Below are 21,823 nucleotides of genomic sequence, written 5' to 3' on the forward strand. Positions count from 1 at the left end.
CGATTGGCGAAATATGGATTCCCGGAAGAGCGATACACTCAGCCGCTCTCGGCGAGCAACCTTCTTGCTCCAGCGCATCGTCGACCGTTGAATCACGCTTGTGATTGCTCATCTTTACTCACGTTCCTTTTTTCATTTTTATCCAACGTGCGATTCCCACGGTGCGATTTCGCTTTCTGACGTTAATCAAGCCCGAATAACATAATTTTCTGTCTTTCTTTCAAATTTTGTGATAAACTTTTATCTCAAATTGCTGCAAAGTTTATCTCATGATATCGAAAAATATTTCAGCGATAAGTTTAAAAATCAGAGTAATTCATTTGAACAAAAATACTTTTGGGAAAGTCGTATTTTCTTTTTATATGAACTTCTTTCGGTTCCGGTACAAATTACAGATATGTTTAGATATCTTTTTTCGATACCCCGAATTTATTCTTGAAAACGTACATCTAATGCCGCAGCCGATTTTTTGTCATGCGATATGACTTCATGTATTCTGAGAATATTTTTATTTCCTTTCGATCTGTCCTGGTGAAAGTTTCTAACCATTAACACTTTTCATTGGACTGCCTCCAATTTGGCTAGCTTATATAATGTTTCTTATTTATAGTATTTAGAAAAAATAATAAAATATAATCTGGTTTACTTATTTATTATTTGGTATAAAATTTGTATGGAGAATACTTTATATTCAATACAAAATAAAAATTTTCTCCTAAGATCACAATAAGGATGAAAAAAGATAAAAATTAATTCACTCAATTTATGGCTTATACGATTTACAGATTTTTATTAAAACGATTCACGATAACTTTGAATAATTCAATAGATAATTACTTTTCTACGTGATTCTGCATTTCAAATACTAAATAAAAAACATTACATAAGTCAAATTGGAGGCGAACCAATGAAAAATGTTAATGGTAAGAATTTTTCATATAATTTTTTAAAATTTGTATGTAAATTTCAGAATTTCTGAATAATTTTATAATTATATTTTAGAAAATTTCTCAAACTTTTTATATAAATTAAAGTACTTTTTAGAAGTGTCAAGAAAGTTTACATTTTTTCTAAAAACTTTTTATATATGTGAATTCTAAAATATTCTAAGATTTCTTATTCTATAATTTCTAGAGATATCTTATAAAATCTGAAAAAGTTTAAGATATTTTTTAGAAATTATAGAATAAAAAGTTTCTTAGAATCTATCACTACGCTCCTCGCTCTGATGAAGTAAAGGTTCAGGAAACGTTGTATTAGCAATGAATCACAACACGGTGATAACTCGTATATCTTTAGCACCTCTGAAATAATATATGATTTTTAATTGGAGGATTCAAAATTTTTTTATTAAAAATGTTATTAACAGCTATCGTTATCGTTTGTTATAATTTTTCAATACATATAATTGAAAATATCTTTTTTGCTTTCTTGTATAATTCTAGATATTTTTTTTGTAGAATGAATACAAAATTATTATTAATTGATTAATAATTATTCGTAAGACAATAGGATATTGCAGAATTATGTATTGTTATTAAGTTGACTCCACGTTAAAGCAATTGATTTGTAATCGACGTTTTGTTGATTCTATAACTCTTAACGACAGTTTGATATCGTTGCATTGTCGTTGCGTAATTTTTTTTTTGCCATAATATCTGCACAACAATATAATATCGACACTGTCATTAAAAGTTGAAATATTTGATTTGATTTCGAATCTTCATTCTATACATTTCAATTTTACTGAAGTTGATTAGAAAATTTGAAGAAGTTTAAAGTGGATAATAATCTGTTTCCATTTCAATAATTTATACATAATTATTTATTTATTGTATTATAGATACATGCTTTTTTATAATTTAGAAAATTGTATCTTGTGCCTGGACAACATCTTACATAAGACAGGATTAATCTAAACATCACAGAAAATGACAGACACAAGAAAGTGTAACAAAATAATATTTTTGTGATGTAAAGTACAATTATGTTATAAGTATCGTGTGTTACATTATATTAGGTCAGATTTTTCTTTTACTTATATATTCATACAAAGTTTTCTCTATACTATTTTATGAAATTGCGCGCAGCATATGTATATAAAGTAACTACATAAAACAAAACGAATAACATGTTAAAAAGTTGTTGGTGCTTTTATTTCTCTCTACATTTTCAATGCACTCACATGTAAAAAATGCAAATTATTTTTACAATTATGAAATTGCAGGAATACATTAAGCACTTTGAAACAGTCAAAGGCTTAACATATTAACAATCGTAATTTTATGCAACATTCGATGGAAGGAACCGGAACGTTTCTTACTTTTCGTCGTCAATATTTTAATATATTTTAACGACTAGAATAAACATGTACACATATAACCATCTACAGATAATAAACTAAACCGATACATTATTGTCTTTTCTTAGCAGCTTTTACAGCCTTTGATTTTTGTTTTTCTCCTCCAGAAAGAAAAGACGTTATTACTTCAGACATTTCTGGCATATTATAGATAGTGAGATTATTTAATTGCTCCATTTCCTACAAAATGCATTTAGTTTATGACTTTGTCAAGGACTAGAATATATAGACTACGTGTAAATAGTATAATAATCTATATAGACGAATTATCTTACAGTTAATTATCTTTCATTTACTTTTAGATATTAGAAAAAACTCTCCTAGTCTTTAGGGTCACTCAATTTTTGGCCGGTCTTTAGGTCTTCTTACCTTCCTAGTTTCAGGATCATTCATAATTTTTGGCAGAATCATTATCAGTACAAGTGGCAGAACCATCATTAGAACCTGAATACAGGAGCAAAAATATTATGATATTAGCGAAGGAAGTTTTTAGCCATTAAAGCCATAGATTTATATTATTGGGTCATCTAAAAACCGCGGATACTTTTTAGATGACCCAATATATAATAGACTGCATATTTATATATGGTAGTCGAAGACAACATATGAAGAACAGAGGTATGTATACATATATTAGACTTGTGCATAATGAAAGAAATATTAGCAAAGAGAATAGAAATACATATTAGAAAAATAAAAAAAATAGCAATGCATATTCTTTTATATATCTATTGTTACATATAAAATTAAATGTACCTTACATTTAATCTTTATTCCTAATTTTTTTTATTTTTCTATAATAATTAATATTTATTTCATTGTGTGTAGAACCTTACTCATTACATATTATTGTCCTTTCTTACTAATGTTGTCTTGACATCTCTAAAGGAAGCGTTTAGTCCACAGACCTGTTATTTTTAGCAAAGCTTCTTGCAATGATTCATCTTTCCCTTTTCTTCTCACGTTTGAGAGAAAAAGAGAGAATGATCTATACAAGAAGTTCTAAAACTAAAAAGAACAGACTCTATTGTATAAATCTATGATTAAAGTGTATGCATTGTCCACATGTCATTGAAAGCTCCATTACCATGGGATTGAACAGGAAGTCTGTTAATCGCCACTGTTCTCTAACTTGAAAATATCGAAATGGTGCTAAAGGCCTCATTTTCAATGGATAAGGTACTTGGATCACTTGCGACGTCTGTATCAAATTGACTTTTCGAGCTCGGAATTTCCCTTTCGAATTGATTTCTACTCTGACTGGCTCATAAACATAATTTGGGTTCACCACTTCAACCATATAAGAACCAGATGGGACGTTTGAGATTATAAACGTACCATCTTCCCTGAAATTAAACATCATTTAATATATGACACATCACATGTAAATTCATTGAGGCTTGTATTAAGCCTTGTCCACGATGTTAGAAATTGCTCTGAAATCTTGGAGAGAGAAAGAACAGATTACATTAATTAAAGAAATATTATTGACAATTAATTCAATATTAATACGAATTAAACATTGAACAATTCGACCAATTGACCAGTGTGATTGATCAATTCTTTTTATGTCTAAGATCTCGGGACGATTTTAGCATTGTAGACACAAGATTTTGCTCGTAGCTGCGTACCTTAGAAAACCATAGTGTTCACCTCCATTTGCCATCACATGTGTCATGAGTTGCCACCCAGTGGAAGCAGCGTTGTCCCAAGGGAACACTTTTCCCTCGATCACAAATAGATCTGTGGATGTGTCTTCTTCGTGCTCCGCTATTACGTATCGCTCACATGAATTTACAAGAATGACGAATAAACACAATATTCCCTTCATGATGACGCTAGCGGACAACCATTAACCTCTCAAGCCCAATTATGTTCTGTATATGTTTCTCATCCTGTCGATGTGCACTGCGCAGGCGATCAAAATCAACGGCGATGCATCTGACACCTGTGTATTTTGCTAGAGAAGTAGAAGTATCTTAATGTACTGTACAGAGTGATAAAATCTAACCACAAAATTTTGTTTTTATCAACTATTTTGTAAGTTATCAACGAGATACGTATATTATTAATTAAAAGACAGCCGGCCCTAGAAAAATTTTTATGACTATAAAAATTTATGTAGGACGAACTTGCACCATATGATCCATTTTCGACGTTCTCTATAAATTTTATCGACAGTTGAAAAATGGATGTTGCTACGTAGTGAGCATATTTCAAAAATGGATGTACTGGCGGTAGTGTACGGACGATTTTGATAGAAAAGGATGATCCTTTTCAAGTTTCTCTCTGATTAAACAACATTAAATAGAAAAAGCAGCTTTGCACTGTTATAAGATTCGTTAATTATGATTTGTTATATTAATTTAGATTCATCAAAGAACTAAAGGCAAGAACCAATCATATTAATGAATCTTACAACAGTTGCAAAGCTGCTTTTTCTGGAACGCAACTATTGGCGCTTGCTGGGGAATTTTTCTCATGAAGAAATTTTCCTAATCAATATTCAATAAACATAGTTGGTATTAATGAAATATCTTAAATATTTTCCTCATGAATTTAGAAATTAAATAGAAACGAATTTGGAGTAAACTGACAGATAAGTATATGTGACACATCACGCATATTTTGATTTAATCTAAATATATAGACATTTGAATTATTTAATGAGTGGTGGATTACGACAAGAATTTCGATGACATTGAATCTTGATGATAAAATTATTATGTTATGATTAAAAAGTATATATAGTGTTTCAATCTGAAAGATTGTCAATATGATTGAAATTACGGCAAAACTCGTTCGAGGCCCTGTGTATTTTTCCGGAGAGATTGTAGAATGTTTGGTGACGTTTACTAATCCTCCGAACCCAAATCATCAAATATCACAAAGTCACAGGTAAGAAAATGACAATGCTATTAGTAATGAATTGTTTATAACATCAATTGCTTTTCCACAGTGATCTATTCGAGAGCCTTGCATGGGCGAGTGCACAAGTCCATTGTCAATGTACAACGAACAGCAAAATGGTACTTTCAGAGAAAATAAATACTGCAGCTCGCTCAGTAGCAATTAACGCAAGTATGAATTAAAAAAAATATTTTAATCTTTTTTGCTTTTTTTTCTACTTGTTATTTACTACATTTATTATGACTTTGTAGATACCACCTTTGCACCATGGCAACAGGACAATGGACATGTAGTGCTGAATACAAAGCCGAAAATCTTATGTTGTGATTTAAGACTGTCACCTGGAGAAAGTAAGACTTGTAAGTTTTATTGTTTAATTAAATTCTTATAAGTCAACATTAGTCTGATAAGAATAAATCAAATAAAAGAAATAATTCTATTTTTATCTTGATAGAACTAAAAAATATATTTATAAATCTATATATGAATATTATTAAACATCGAGATCGAAAATAGATTTCTTTTTCTTAGTGGATAAATTTTTGTATTTGTAATTATGTTTTATTTCTGTTTAATAATTCTTTGTATGTTTTTTGTATTTTTCAAATTTACTAAACTCTTTTGTTAACAGATATTTATCGTGAAACAATACCAAGTGACGCTCCACCTTCATACAGAGGACAAGCTGTAAAATATTCTTATAAGATTACAATTGGAACACAAAGAGTGAATACAGTTATAAAATTGTTACGAGTACCATTCAGAGTACTTTCTTTAAGTGGTAAATAATTTAAAGTATTGGAAAATGTGATTATATGATAATATCACTATGATATAAAGTATAATTCATATATTATTTCATAGAATTACCAGAGATAACAGCATGCAATGATAGTGTGGATCTGAGTCCGAACAATCCATTTATGGAAACACAACATAGGGAAACTCCACTAGATATTGCTCTACAAACATTGCAGGTTATATTATCCTACTTAATCCATAAGTTCCACAGGAACGCATATATTTTTTGTAAACAAGAAATATATAGATCGCTTTGGAATCCATTAAAGTTTTTTGTTATTAGTTTTAAAAGTTTTAACTTCATGTAAAAAGTTTTATCGTTTGATTATAGCAATGTAGTATGATAATAGTTAGTCTACATGAATAGAACAAAACTGTCAAAAAGATTGTGAAACATTACTCCAAAATTACTTCAAATCGTTATACTATTTAAAAATAAGAAAAATGTCTCATAGATCTATACGTTCTAGTTATCGGTTAAATTTAATTATGTTTTAGAATTTAACAGCCAGACGCAGTCCAAACTTTTACAATGTGACAAACGGCCGCGGACGCGTAGTACGATTTTGCCTCTTTAAGAATTCCTACAAACTCGGTGAGGACATTGTTGGAACCTTCGACTTTTCGAATGCGACTGTATCCTGCGTTCAGGTATCCGTGTCTCTACAGTCAGAAGAGCACGTGTCGGAGGAGTACAAACGGGGGAAGATCGCAACGCCGACATTGATCAGCTACAACAAGCATCACGAAATGTGTCTCGGTCTCAAGTATTCACACCTGGTGCTACCGATACCTTTGCATGTTACGCCAGATTTTACTACCAATTTGGTGACACTCAAGTGGCGATTGCATTTCGAGTTCGTCACAACGCCGAAACTGATGGATATGCCCAATGAGAATACTATAAGTTGGCATGGACCGTCGACTCTGGATGTCGAAACGATGATTTGGGATCTTCCGTTGCACATTCATCCGACCACTACTCCACCGAATATGCCGCAACAGACGAAATACAACACCATCATATAGGTACCATAACATAGCATATGCATGTATATCTAATAAAACATCAATTAACATTAACAATAATATAACATTAATGTTATAATTTCAACAGTGTAAATATAATATAACACATGTATTCCATAATAGTAACATTATTGAGCATGAAATAATAACATTGATGTTATATTAGTTACTGAATTATTTAGCGTGTTCATATAAAAGAAGTGAATTATCGTTACTTTAATGCAATCAACAGATTAATATAAACAAAAATAATATAAAAATATAGTATATAATTCTGTATTTTGATTTTCATATGCTTTGATAAGTATGTGATTATTGTTCCATATCTTAGAAAACAATTTGCATTCTGTATCATAATTTATTATTATATATATGAGAAAGATATATATATATATATATTTTTTTTTTTCGTATATTTATATACATAAATAAAAAAAGTTCTGTAATAAAGGAAAACGTTAGAATAATTTGAGCACTTTTATATCTATGATAAATTTTATAATAGCATCTATGACTTTATCAGCTTTTGCTCCTACTCATAGTAATGGTTTTTCTGGAGACTAGTGATTTCGCAGAAATGATATATTACACAGCGATGAAGAAAAATAAACAGACTACTTTAATCTCTCTAAATAACGCTAGTTCATATAAATCCTTCTTTTGTATAAGTCATGAGAATATTCTTAACGTTTTTTTTAACTGCACTTTTTCCTGCAATCTTATCTTTCCTATTTTTCAAAAATCGTTCCTTGAATGTTGTTACTTTATTAAGAAATTGCAGTTAACAATAACAATCCTTGCGAAAACTTAATACATGTAAAAAAATCGATAAATTAATTTATTTTGCAATATTATTACGATTTTTAATTTTTAATCTCTTGAATATTACTAATGCATATTTGCTTTAAAAATTGCAACTTATATAATTTTTTGTATTTAAATATTTTCAAAATCAATAAATCTAAATGGAAAGTAAAAAATTATCAAATTTAGAACATATTATAACAATATGTAATTCCTTTGAAGACAAATATTTGACTCTATAACTAAGACCGTGTGTTTCTTCTAAAAAAATTAATATCTCGCAAGGAAGCATTAAATTATTCATAATATTACGAAATTCTTTTGTTTCCCAAAACACTTTTTCATTCATTAATTTTTTTCGGGATTTGTTCTCGCATCAATGAATTATCTAGTGACGCGCTTCATAAGAAAACTGTCGGTCGTCTTGTTCAATTGGTAGTCTCGGCAGAGGCGGTACCAAGGTTGGCGGCGAGGGGGTGGCGAAGGGCGCGTGATAATCATACCGGTAGTAAGCTAGGGATTCCCATCGGGCCGCGGCCGGATGTTGCACCTCGAAAGACGTCGGCGGAACCGACGGGGCCGCGTAATAGCCGCCGGCACGGTCGCCAGGTACATAGTTGTATTGTGGCTCCAATAGACTCTGCAGGTGCCTGATGTATGTGATGGCGTGGCGCAACGACTCGATTTTGGAGAGCTTCTTGCCGGGCGGCTTGCATATCGGCAGCTTCGACCGTAGCAGCTCAAATGCACGGTTCATGTCGCGCATTCGGGTCCGTTCACGATCGCAGGCCGACTTCTTGTAGTCTGAAATCGTTAATTACGTCGGAGTTAATGACTGTTCTTGCTCGCATACGCGCGTACTCGTCGTCGTCGTCGTCGTCGTCGTTGTCGTCGGTGTATTGTCGCGAATGATTGAACGAATTGGTTCGGATGTTTTTCGGAATTAGACGATCTAAAATCAAATTTTTTAGAAAAACATTTTAGCTTTCACAAAAAGATGCTGATAAATTGTGAAAACTTCAAATTTAAAACGGATGATTCCGAAGGGATTTGATGACTTAGTCATATTTATAAATTTATTGCAAATAAGATAAATTATTTTTTTATAATTTTGATTACGGTAGCTAAAAGTATAATCTTTTTTCTTCAAAGCAATTTTTTTCTATTCGTTTTATGTTATGAATTAATAAAGCACCCGCCGATATTGTAATATTTTATATAAAACTGTATGAATAATCATTTACGAGAGACATTTCTGTGGGAAAACAAAAAAGAGCCAATATGATTGATAAAAATAAATATAAATTTTAGATATTTACCTTGCAAAAATGTCAAAACAAGAAGCAGATTGTGAAATAAAATTGCTAATAAATTTTACCAATCGTCTTTTTTAAATAAAAAAACTTCTGGGACGGATAATAGGAGTAATATTCAAGAATGACAAACATCAAAGCAAGTCGTAAAGGTTAGAGTTGAAATTATATTCAAAATTATATTCAATTTAATATATAATTTAATATACATTAAATATAATATATAAAAGAAAAATAAAAAAAAATAAAGAAAAATAAAAAGAATCTTCTAAATATATCCGTAACATATGAACTTATAACTTCTGCGTAACCTATACATCGCACTATTAATCTCATTTGTTTATGTTTATATTTTATTCTTATTTGTTTATATTTAAAATTCACGACATTTATATATATATATATATATATATATATATAAAATAAAATAATCATAAAATAGTTCCCGGGAAAAATAATTTTTATACATGTTGCAAGGAATGCGACTGAACGATGCGCAGTATTTTCGATTGCCTTTGCCGCACACGCGTAAGAAGATGACGATAATACGTGTAATGCCGCACATCGTAGACATGAATTGCTCTTATATAATTCAGAATTCGACTACGAGTCCGAATGCCGGACTTGAAATAACGTCTCGATGTCGCGGCAAGACTTTGGAATCGAAACAGAGTTCTGTCGAAATAGCGCTCGTGACATGCAACGGCTTCGAAAGCATTGATCAAAGTAAGAACTAAATTCATAAATTGACATTGTGTATATTAATAAATTGATATATAATACATTCGATAAATTAATTGTTGTACAAAATAAATTAATGTTAATTGACATGGACACGATTATAATAAGATGTTTAAAATGTCCATATTCAAAGTTAAGGAAGGACGTCAGGACATTTGCATAGAGACCGAAGCTATCAAGGTTTCCAACAATTCATCGTTCTTAACGTGGCAAAAAGATAGTCTATCGATGGTTCCGAACGATTCCAAGAAATTCGCAGATTTTCCGCAAGTCGAAGATGATTGTCGGGAAATCATATGGAATTCGGAAGAATTGCGAAACCAGGTGGAGCGCAACTGTAAGAGCGTCGACCGGAAACAAAATTGTGGCGATCGCGTTGTCGAGCTCACGGAAGAGAAGAAGTGCAATAGTTGGTGGAAGGATAGCGGCCAAACAATTTTACAGTTTTTCGCCAAGATACTGGGAAAACGCGGCGGAATAGGCGCCAAGGGAGCAACGGGTTACGTCTTGCCTACCGGCAAGCAGCCTTGCAAGCGTGTCAAGCGCGTCTCAAGGGATGGCAAAGGCCATAACGGATGCGGAAAAGACGTCGATGGGATACGCTTGAAGCGAGTCAACAACGGCTACATTGGCTACATTGCAAATCACGTATATAGGTATATAATATAGTTTGCGAGTATATACTTATTGTTTCAAAATCCTGAAACACAAAAATTTAAAACTTCTTTGAATATATTGTTATTTAAAGATTCTAAAACTTTAGAATTTGAAATGAACATCTAACGAAAATTAAATTTTGCTATTTTTAATACAGTTCTAAAGTTTAAGTTAACAGCATTGAAAATGATTGATTAATTAAATTAATTAATCATTGAGAAAGAGAGATTGATGGTGGAGAAAAATGAAAGGAAAGGGATCAAAGGAAATTTATAATTTGAAACCTTTAACGTTGCACAGGACTCATTATTGGAAATTAATGCAAAAATGAGGTGATATGCATTTGAGATTTCCGTCCAATTTGCAAGTGTTAGAATTGATTATAAAAATGCGAGAGTGTTATGAATTTTACGACTGATTTATACGCGTGAGTTTTGTAGAATTCCGGCCGAGTAGTCACAAATTGAGTTCGCGATTTTACGAACGCAGTTTGTCCGACGTTACGTGACACGCACGTTTACAAATAATTTTAAACGCGTTACGCGGCGCATCGGTATAAAAATGTGCTAGCGCCTAAAATTGAATGCAGTCGTGACGCGAAAATAGCTCGTCCTTTTTACGAAATACGTGCATACGTTCCGGTCGAATTGATATTCATGCGCCATGTCTCGTACTCGCGCTTCCTCCACAGGGACGAGACGAGCCGGTATGAGGGCGTCGTGACGGAAAATAAGTCGCGCGAGAAGCGGCAGCATCATCCCTCGATTCTCGTGCGACAGATACAGCGGACGCGTGACAAAAATCTACGGGTTATGCTGTTGGAGCGAGAGCTGCGCGCACATTTGCCGAAAACTACCAGGAGGGAACTGCGACTAACTGCGAAGGTCCGACAATTAAGCAGCCCCCTCTGTTAAAATTCTCCTGTTTTAAGGAAACTGATACTTCGAGAAGAAATTTAATTTCAGATCACGTATTCAGCTCGATTTTTATCATAAACACGTCTTAATACGTTCACGTTTTATTTTAGCGTGGCGTATAATAGGATGTAGACAAAATAATAATGTGAACATCTGAGAAATACATTATTTGTTTTATTAACAAGGTTGGCTTATCATCTGTCTTTAATTTGGGAATAATCAGCTGATTTATTATACCTCGTATTAGCGAAAAAATAAAATTCACAATCAGTTTTATAATAGTTCTGTTTACTGATCGAGAGAATCTGTATCTATTTAAAAAAAATTTTTTTTTTAATGTTCAATAAATTCATATAATGATCTTAAATGATAATAAGAGCATTCAATAATATACATAGTTAATAATAGTAACTTTTAATTGGAATGTATACAAACTATCCCCAGGTAATTGTTCACACAAAAATTGATTATATATTCTCGGATTATTTGGAGAACGGAGGATAATTTTGAAAAATAAAGTGAGATGCAAATTTCCTTCTCCATATCACTTATATAAATAATTGAAAGAAGTCTTGCTAAAAGAATAATACAACGTTTCTATGAATGTTCATTCAAGCATTGTATGACTATTATATGACTATTCCAGGGAATAGAATCTCTAGAATAAGGGCAAATGATAAATCAATCTCTTATTATTAACTCTTACCCTACTAATATGGGTCACTAGTGATCGAACGATTCCTGTTCGTGCAAGTTTCTTTGAGTCTTTCGGTAATTATAAATTATACCACATTTTATTATTTTCCAAAATAAAGTGCCAATATTTATTCTAGAAAGTTGAAAGTATGTTGGTGAATTTTTAGAGATTTTTTGAATCATTTTAAATAGATAAAAAAAAAATGGATTCTAGTGGTCCATGTTTGTAGGAATGATCAAATTGTATCTAGTATGGTTAAAATAAGTAATGTATTTCCCAGATATTCATTATTTTGTTTATTCTCTGTATATAATAGTCAGAATTTTGCATGTTTTGTACTTTTAAAACAATAATAAAGTCCATTTAATTGACATCGATAAAGGGTGGTCTGTGGCAAAAAGTTTTTAAGCTTATGATAAAAATATCTATAACAGTTTCTATATTTGTATCTATATATCTGTCTAATATATATATCATATGATCTTCGATATCGCTTAGCATTTCTATAAGGAATGTAGATTAGTTCAATCGTGGATGTGATCTCACCAGGCAACGTGCAATTTGACATTGCCGCACCTTTCTCAGTTTGCAATGGCTCCCGTTGCACCGATTTAATGTTGGCCTCATGAAGTATCTCGAGGTGCGGATGGCTGCCGATTATTTCCGGTTCCGGTACTCTAATCACGAGCACTCCCTCAGGATTCTGTTGGTCGCGCGTCTCGAAGCTCGTTTCTTGCCACCTATCTCTTATAGCCTGTGGCCGTATCGTTTCGTCTATAAAAATAATGTACGCGCGGTTAATAATACGCAATTTTATATTCACCGTTACTTATGCATATCTACGAAAACTGTAAATATATATAAAAAAATCGAGCAATTACTCTAATGATTTAATAAATGGGGAACTATATATAAAAAGAACGATTTTGCTGAAAGATGAAAAATCTAAAATTTTGCTAATGCTATAGATCTGAAAATAATTTTGTTGAACTATCAAAACAAATGTGTTGGAAACTTAAACTGGTTGCTAGAAAATCAAAATTTTTGAAGGATTATTCATCATTTTTAGTTTCCAATATAATTATTTTGATGGTCTAACAAAATTATTTTCAGATTTGTATCCAGTAAAATTTTAGATCTTTCAGCAAAATCATTCTTTCCGTGTAGATTTAATTAGTATGTAATAAGAATGAGTAGCTTTTTTGTATTCTAATATAAAAGTTCAAAATACCTCCTTTGCGTACCTGGTGCCAATCCTTGATCCTGTTGATGCACTATGCAACTCGGTGAGTTTGCTTCCCGATTCGCTGCTTTTTGCTGTTTCAAATTTTCGTCTAGATCTAGTAATACCGGCGAATGAGCATAATCTTCATCGTTACTCTCGTTTTCAGACTGGAATATAAATTTGTCTTTTTTCTAGCTATTTTTCAACATTGATGTTTGAACATGATTTCTTAACGCACCGATTCTCTCCTCATCGATCGAAATAATCGCGATACGGAAATAAATGCGACGCTAAAATTTGTGGATAAGCATTGTAAAATAAGTTTCAAATTGCCCTAAATCATCCTAATAGTATCTTAAATTGAAAAATTAAAAGATAACGAAGAACAGATTAAAAAATGAACATAAAATATATGAAACTTAAAGTACATTAATATTTAATAGATTTAGTACGTTTTTCAACATAATTCCATTTTTTATTTGTAAAAGATGCAATTATAATACGATATACTACTCTTATTGTCGGTTATTATCACGAAATATTCAATAGAATTGTGAATTGCTGAAAAATAATTATAAATGGAAATTATAAGTAAATTTCTTAAATATTATGTATTGTAATCGATTGAAGGAAATATCAATTCCAAATTTTACTAAACATCAATAAATATTTGGATATCATGATAACTAATAATAAGAAAATGGAAACAATTTATTCTCGCAGAAATTAAGTGCCAGACTTAAACACAAGTCTTTAATTAAGAAACTTGAAGACTATCGACAAAATGTCAAGAGAGAATTTGGTTTCTTATCAAAACCTAAGAAGAAGTTTAAAGAAGTGAAAAGTCTGAAAAAAGTTTTCTTTTTCTAATTTGAGTGAAAATATGTAATAATAAATTAAACATAATGCATGCAAACTATATTTACATTTTACAAAATACTCATAAATAGAAAGTGTAGTAAAACTTTCGAGCGATGTAATGTATATTATTATTTTATTTTGCGAAACTAAAGGCACGTTTCTCAAAAAATGTAAAATACATAAACATTTCTGGATCCAAAATACATAGAGTGTATTTTGTAATATAAAAGAACCTTTTATGTTACAAAAAAGTTCACGTCGGCCTACACTTGTGCACGAAATAAATAAGTAAAAAAGATAACGGTTCAATTGCATTATCGAGCAATATTATGGTGGTTACATTTTTGTGGTAGTGTCGCATCACTTCGATTGCTTCTACCTCGTTCTTCACCGGCTCGGCGCGATACTCCTCCGAATTTTGTTCCATCGCGGACACCCGATCTAGCACAAACGGCACGTCCTCGTTAACCCTGATATCACCCATCGACGTATCGAAGAGAAACGATGTGAAAAACTGACGGTTCGCCCTTCTCGACGAAGTATCGTAAGGCGTTTATCACGTGGGTCTAGCGGCCACGTTTGTCCTCGGATAAGATGTGGATCAGCCACAGACAGTCGTTATTAATGTTAATTTTATCCGTTTATTAAGTATTCAGGTGTTCCGCGCCAGAGGTTCTCAGTTTGTCGCAACCAAGAAGAGAGAGGAGTGTATCAAATATCATATGAGCCCTGCCTAAAGTATCACAAGTATAGTATTTTTAATAGAGTATTTGTGTATCATGTATATAAAATGGAAAATTAGAAAATTATTATTATATAATAATAAGAAAACGCTCGTAAAAATTTGTAAATAATTACAGCAAATGACCATTATTTTTTTATATATTAAGCTAATTTTCATAATTATTGCAATAATATTTATCTAAGATGTTTACACGAAATTATTTATGTCGCATATTATATATACAATTTGTTTAGTTTAAATCAACGATCAGAATTGGAAAGTTGATATTAATTATTTGTGACTCGGTTAAGTAACAATTTAATTTGTTGAGAAAAAATTTTGTTTTCAACTGTGTTTGAAGCTTGCACAATAAAAAATATTTTTTAAAAAGTTATTTGTACCTCCCAAAGAAATTAAATAGAATGCTGTTAAGGTGGCCATACCTGGTGTATAATATTAGCATAAGTATGAGAGTCTCTGGGATGATCGGGATAAAAATGGGAGTACAAACATCGGAACATAATAGACGCCCGACCGATGGAAATACTAATGAGGTGGAACTGTGCAAGTATAACAGATCGTAAAGGATGACGCACCGTGGGCGGAGATGCGACGAGAATTACGAATACGAGGGGAAAAGAAATTTGAAATTGTGCCGTGCTTTCGTCGGTCGTAAAACAGATACGCGAAGTCGAATGTTGTTTCTATATTTTCAAGTGATCGAAATTCGCGTAACAGTGAATATTTAACCTATATCGCTAGCTGTATTTCTTAAAATATTTCTGTAAAAGAAATATCCTTTCATAGGTATTTTTTAACAGATTCTTAATAAATAATTTTTATTAAATAAAGAGTTCTCGCGAAAGAAGTTGCACACGCTCCGACATTGTTGCACCAAACACATTTACACGTCTGCGAAATGTATATATGCATCAACTATATTTTCTCGGTGTATTCTTTATATTCAAAACAGTCCTCCTCAAAATGCAAACTTTGTTTTATTTCCACTTTACCCGAATATCTTTGAACTCGCAAGTCGCGAGATTCTAGAAATAAACGACGATGTTGAAGAGGGCACATCCGACGTATTCTGACGTGCATCTATATCTGAAAGAAAATGGCATATAAATATAACGTTTATATTTCTTGTGATCCAAATATTTGACGGTATAATACAAATATACATATGAAAGGAAGATATATATATATATATATATATATATATATATATATATATATATATATAGAGAGAGAGAGAGAGAGAGAGAGAGAGAGAAAATAGTGAAAGATTATGATTACCATAAGTCAACGAATAATCTTTCTTTCTGCAGAAAAAACATGTCAACGCCACACGTAATTCCTTGTTAAATGCAAAGTAAATCCAAGGATTAACGCAACTCGTGAGACTATTTAGGAGACTTAGAATAGTGAAAGCAGCCCCTGCAAGTTATGATGCATACAATGAGATAAGAATTAATAAATAATTTAATACCTTAAGAAAATATTACAGAAACATTAGATCCGAAAAATAAATACAGATGAGATCTCGCTATTTTGCATATTAATACGTATCTATAATAATAATATAAATTAAGAGACTACATACATAATAACAAATTAACTTTATTATATAAATGTTATGAATTGTAATCAATTATAATTTGACTGAAAGAATAATAATTTTCAAATTACTGAAATGTCAATAACAATGAAAATGATTAGTATTATTTTATACTTTTTTATTTATCCTATTACCATATGTATTATTATTTATCATTATCCTTTCATAGGATATTTACCTGTAAAAAATGGCGAGGTGGAAGCTTTAGGATCCCATGTTGCCCACAGCTCGCATCCGATAAACGGGGTATTGGTGACGATGTATAAAGTAACCACAACGATCATTTGTTTTACAGTGTTGATCATTGCTTTGGAGATAAGGGGATCTCGATTTCGCTGACAGAAACTGATTTTGTTGCTTCTTTTGAGATCAATGAGTCCCGATAGTTTACTACTTCTCCATATCGATATGCATATTCTTGTGTAGGTATATACGAGCACTATGAAGGGTAATAAGAACTGCATAACACTGTACCTATAATTGAATCCAGACATCTCACAACATTTAAATCTATTAATGTTATTAAATGTTATGTTATAAAAATCAGATATTTTTTAATGAAAAAATATATAAATGGATATATATTACCAAGTAATATAGGCTCTCTCGCCATATTTTAGGTAGAAGGTGGCCCAACACTCCCAAACACCGGGCGATATTTCCATGTATGAGAATATAAAAATCTAAAATTATTGAATGAAAGAGATTTGTAATAAGAAACGCATCGACGTTACGATTGTCCGATGGTTACGCTAAAGACACGTTTACCAAAAATATTGAGAAATTTACTAAGTACAAAATATGCTTGCCGCTTATAAATGCATTGACATTTATAAGCGATAAGTCTCAAATAATTAGCATGCTGATACGTAGAAAGACAGTTTTGTCAAAGTATTTAAAAATTTAAATAGTTAGATATAAATTTGAAAATAATTTTGTTCCATATCAAAATAATTATATAGATTGTTCAAACCGGTTACTAGAATATTAAAACTTTTTGCAACATTATGCTTAAATTTCTTATATAATTATTTTGCTAGTCTAACGAAATTATTTACAGATCTGTATCCAGTTGAACTTTTTTAGATACTTTAATAAAACCATTTCTTTCTGTGCAAATTAGCGTGTCAGCACAATTAGATTTGTGCCCGCTGTCTGTATAGGATAAAAATTAATATCTCAAGTAAGCTGGTCCACCTTCCGCGCGTGGCAAGGTGGATCGTGCAAGTAGGATACGTCTCGCGGGGAAGCGGAGAGACAGCAAATTAAATTTTCAACGGACCTGTGGTACGCACAGCATAGCAGCGAGCGTCCATGTCCCGTACACCATCATTTTCGATCTTCGAGATGTGACACTACAGTAACTGAAGGGATGGCAAATGGCATGATATCTGTCCATCGCGGTCACCGTCAGGATATAGGAACTGAGATACAGACCGAATGGCTGTCCGAATTTGATCAGTTTGCAGAGAACTGCACCACCCTGAAATCTGACCGCCGTACAGTCAATTTTGTTTAATCGGATCGTTTATATCGCCTTGATGAGAACAGATTTCTGCGATTTAAAATTTTTAGAATATTTCTTAGAATTGTATTTGGAAATTTGTACTTTAAAAATCAATTAACATATTCTCGTATTAACGTATTATACGTATTATAGATTGTTATTTATTTCTCAAAATTATTATATCGAAATTTTAATATGTTTATTTTTGTGAAAAACTTTTTTTACGATAAGTTATTGATAATTAAAATAGCAGATAACATTCTTGGGCTGTGAAAGCAAAACGTTAGAAGCTCTAATCTGGATTAATCCTATCATACATCATATCTTGATGGGTAAATATAATTTCCTAACATCAATCAAAGTGTCAATATATACGATTATGCTGGGGAAAATATAAGGTGTATCTGCTTATACTGCTTTTCTTAAAGTCTGTCCTGATTTCAGAACTTTAAGATGGTTATTCGCTGTCAATCGCGACAGTGATTAAACTTAACTCAAAAAAGATTTCTGATTCGTTTCTGTCATGTATATACAGTATTATATATGTATATATATAATATATTTTTCTACATATATATTTAAAGCTATTTAAAGCTATTTAAATACTAAATTTAAATACTAAATTTAGAATAGTAAATTTATCTTTCTATTATTCTTTTATTTATTTATTTAGTTCATTATTTATCTATTTAAATTTCTTTTGCTAGTTCTGAAAAATGTTTTTCGCAGCGAAAAATATCGTTACAGGCGAAAAAACCTGTCTATTGTATGAGTATGTAAATCAATTAATATTCTATTATCAAAATTGAAAAAAAAGTTTTTGAAAAAAATATTTAATTTTAAGATTATTTTTCTTGTTCCTAAAAAAAATTTTATAGTACACATTATATTTGTAATATTTTTATCGTATAAAATTATAAAACATATTAAATTTATATACAGATATGTGAAAGTTACACACATAATTTTCAATAAATAATTTCGATAAATTCTGTTACATTCTGCGATTAATTTTTTGTCTAATTTCTCAAAACAATTTTTCAAATATCCATACCTGAATTCGAACATCTACATTCGAGTAATAGGAAATAATTATTTTAGATATAATTTATTAATTTAGAATAAAATATTATATTACCCTGATATTTAACTCTGAGCTACATCAGCAACGACAGCAATGAGTCATTTGGACTGAAGCGAAAATTTTAGACGATTTTTTTGGTGCAATCTGTACGATTGATGAGGTTCTAAATTGTAAGTAAAAGAACTTTAAAGTTCCTCTATCAATCACTATAAGACAACAGTTCACTTGCATTCTGTACTTTAAACAGAGCACTTTAGAACTTAGATGTAACTTTCATAGCTGTAGTGAAGAATATATTATTATTATTATTTTTATGCGTCTAAGGCCCAATTGTACCAATATTACTTTGACTTTAAGCGAAGTTAAAACTCTTCCTCCTTGTCTTGTTTTTAAAACGAGAGAAAGAGAATTTTGAGTCTCGCTAAAAGTCAAAGTAATGTTGGTCGGGTCTAAATAAAATAACTGATGAATAAAAAAAACGATATCAAAAGGCTATCATGATTAACATCGTAGTTGTCACAGACAAACAAATGCGCTCATATTTCCCGATTCCCGTTGCTATTGCTGTCTTCGGCGTAAAATGAAAATTTATTGGTTAATAAAAACTCATGAAAAAAGTCATAAGGTTAGTTGGAATGATTGCGCAGATTACCTGAACGTTATGTCCCAGGCGAGCTGCGGCAGAACGTCGAACAGACCCGTCAACAAATCGGCCACGCTTAAGTGCATGATAAAAAAGTACATCCTGGTAAACTTTCGTCGTTGATAACGTCGCCGAGCGTAAAGAGCCAACAGGATCAAGACATTACCGATGATCGTGATGAGAAATATGCTGGTCAGCACCGCGATTTCCCACCTGGCGAGATACTCGTCTCTCGCATCGTCGTCCAACGGCAGCTCCGAGGACGACGAGGAGTTCAGATCGTGTGACATATTTCCGGGACACTTCTTTCGCACGCGGTCCTTTCGACCCGCCGTTCTGTCATTCAGATAATCCTCACCCAGACGAAGGAAAAAAAGAAGAGAGGAAAAAGAGGAAAAGAAAAGAAAAGAAAATTTCGTACGAATCCGCGCTTGTTACGAGCGTGCGATGCGAAACTCGGGTGGCGGTTGAATATTCATACCGATTTCCGGTAGCGCTAACATGACAATGCTTGTTCTTCGACACGACAATACGAAATGCTTCTTCTGAACATGTCGTATATCGGGCATCGCGAAAATGCGCCGATCGAACGGTTTAACATTTGGAATTACGGTTTCACAACGCGGGGAGAGAAATCCAACGCGGTTGGATGAGATATGAAATTGGCGAAGGATTTCAACGTAATTAGCGCGATTTCCACAAAAGCATGTAAACGGAACCGTCGATACGAGAGACAATGTCGACACTGCACTCGGCCCGACCGCGTCGCGTGTCTCATCACGAATCGGTCAAGGTACAATGGAAATATCGAGTCCAACTGGAAGAGTCCGAGGAAAAACAGTGTTACGTGATGAAGGTAGAAGATTATGATTGTGGCGATTTTACAAATGTTTATAATTAAGATTTTTTTTTAATGACTCACTAAATAAATTCAAAAAATATATAATATTGTATATATAAATTTCCTTATTATATTCAATATTCCGAGGATCTCTAAAGAAAGTATAATTTGTATATACTTCCAACTTCAGTTTATGAATTTCTTGAATTAAATTATAAATGGACAACATATTGAATAGAAGCAGTGATGACCTATAGGAATGATTAAAAATAACCCAAATAGTAGGTATAATTTGACATAATGAATTTAATAACAACTGAAAAATATATTAAAAAATTTATGTATAGGATTATTAAGCACCGAAATCTGTTTTGACCAAATATAAGATTCTTTCTCTTATTTGTATTAAAAGAAGCGTCTCGGCATTTTCAACCATTTTGACGTCAATTGTACGTAAATTGTTTCATATCGAAACTTCAGCGAGTTGTCGATATTTTATTTTGAAAAGGACGATTAATAATTTAAGCAATATTATTCTGTTGTGTAAATGAATGGAAAATCTTCGACTTTGTGTATAATTTATATAGAATCACTGTGTGTTAGTGTGAGAATGTTATACTAAACGAGCTTAACAATTATGAAAATGCATTGTAATATCATCGTCCATGATATCGATTGCATAAACAAGACTGATCTTTAATTGGAACTTTACTAAGCAGTGAAATATCCAAGAAATATGGTTATAATATGAAATAATACATATAAATAAGCAATCGACTTTATTGATTATTAATATCTGTAGAAAATCGTGTAAATAATTTAATCAATTAAGAGATCATGGATTTCGTATTCGTTAATAAATTAATTACTTTCTTGGAAAATTTAATGGCGCTTTATTGATTTTTGCTTGTAAGATCAATAAATAACAAAAAGTTTCAATAAAATATTTTTTACCTTTTAGATGAAGTCTAATCGATTCTGGTTTATCGACGAACTTCACTGCACCTGCGTGTTATTTTACTGCCTGTTTTTTCCCTATCAAATTTAGATTCCAAAAACTCGCCCGCATAACTACTTTACAGATTC

General features: G+C 31.7%; 4 protein-coding genes across 10 annotated transcripts; 1 reads left to right on the forward strand and 3 right to left on the reverse strand.

The window, feature by feature from the left end:
* Nucleotides 1-1,807: 1,807 nt before the first annotated feature.
* Nucleotides 1,808-4,302, reverse strand: EMC7 (ER membrane protein complex subunit 7). 3 transcript variants are annotated; one of them, XM_011064075.2, is made up of 4 exons: nucleotides 3,994-4,301; nucleotides 3,450-3,708; nucleotides 2,732-2,806; nucleotides 1,808-2,542 (listed from the first exon to the last, which is right to left on the reverse strand). In XM_011064075.2, the coding sequence occupies exons 1-4, from the start codon at nucleotides 4,191-4,193 to the stop codon at nucleotides 2,414-2,416; spliced, it is 663 nt and encodes a 220-aa protein (XP_011062377.1). In that variant the 5' UTR covers nucleotides 4,194-4,301; the 3' UTR covers nucleotides 1,808-2,413. The 3 variants fall into 3 exon arrangements, 2 of the variants coding, with proteins under 2 accessions (XP_011062377.1, XP_011062378.1); XR_846758.2 differs by having other exon boundaries at nucleotides 2,414-2,542; nucleotides 2,638-2,806; nucleotides 3,994-4,302; XM_011064076.2 differs by having other exon boundaries at nucleotides 2,414-2,542; nucleotides 2,659-2,806; nucleotides 3,994-4,302.
* A 553-nt stretch (nucleotides 4,303-4,855) lies between these two features.
* LOC105150779 (RAB6A-GEF complex partner protein 2) lies at nucleotides 4,856-21,623 on the forward strand. 4 transcript variants are annotated; one of them, XM_011064085.2, is made up of 7 exons: nucleotides 4,856-5,260; nucleotides 5,322-5,443; nucleotides 5,524-5,631; nucleotides 5,904-6,053; nucleotides 6,137-6,249; nucleotides 6,572-7,102; nucleotides 19,924-21,623. In XM_011064085.2, exons 1-6 carry the CDS (start codon nucleotides 5,139-5,141, stop codon nucleotides 7,100-7,102), a joined length of 1,146 nt encoding a protein of 381 aa, XP_011062387.1. In that variant the 5' UTR covers nucleotides 4,856-5,138; the 3' UTR covers nucleotides 19,924-21,623. The 4 variants fall into 4 exon arrangements, with proteins under 4 accessions (XP_011062387.1, XP_011062383.1, XP_087264627.1 ...); XM_011064081.2 differs by lacking the exon at nucleotides 19,924-21,623 and adding an exon at nucleotides 9,697-9,831; XM_087408501.1 differs by lacking the exon at nucleotides 19,924-21,623 and adding an exon at nucleotides 9,218-9,287.
* On the reverse strand, nucleotides 7,277-15,033 carry sage (salivary gland-expressed bHLH). 2 transcript variants are annotated; one of them, XM_011064079.2, is made up of 4 exons: nucleotides 14,658-15,033; nucleotides 13,476-13,623; nucleotides 12,808-13,005; nucleotides 7,277-8,710 (listed from the first exon to the last, which is right to left on the reverse strand). In XM_011064079.2, the coding sequence occupies exons 1-4, from the start codon at nucleotides 14,799-14,801 to the stop codon at nucleotides 8,295-8,297; spliced, it is 906 nt and encodes a 301-aa protein (XP_011062381.1). In that variant the 5' UTR covers nucleotides 14,802-15,033; the 3' UTR covers nucleotides 7,277-8,294. The 2 variants fall into 2 exon arrangements, with proteins under 2 accessions (XP_011062381.1, XP_011062380.1); XM_011064078.2 differs by having other exon boundaries at nucleotides 12,778-13,005.
* AkhR (Adipokinetic hormone receptor) lies at nucleotides 15,733-20,186 on the reverse strand. Its single transcript, XM_011064077.2, has 6 exons — nucleotides 19,906-20,186; nucleotides 17,945-18,152; nucleotides 17,251-17,345; nucleotides 16,841-17,136; nucleotides 16,341-16,481; nucleotides 15,733-16,148 (listed from the first exon to the last, which is right to left on the reverse strand). The coding sequence occupies exons 1-6, from the start codon at nucleotides 20,184-20,186 to the stop codon at nucleotides 16,051-16,053; spliced, it is 1,119 nt and encodes a 372-aa protein (XP_011062379.1). The 3' UTR covers nucleotides 15,733-16,050.
* Nucleotides 21,624-21,823: the final 200 nt, after the last annotated feature.

The sequence above is a fragment of the Acromyrmex echinatior genome, chromosome 8 (genome assembly GCF_024713525.1).
Source record: "Acromyrmex echinatior isolate Ae372 chromosome 8, ASM2471352v2, whole genome shotgun sequence".
Lineage (NCBI taxonomy): Eukaryota > Metazoa > Arthropoda > Insecta > Hymenoptera > Formicidae > Acromyrmex > Acromyrmex echinatior.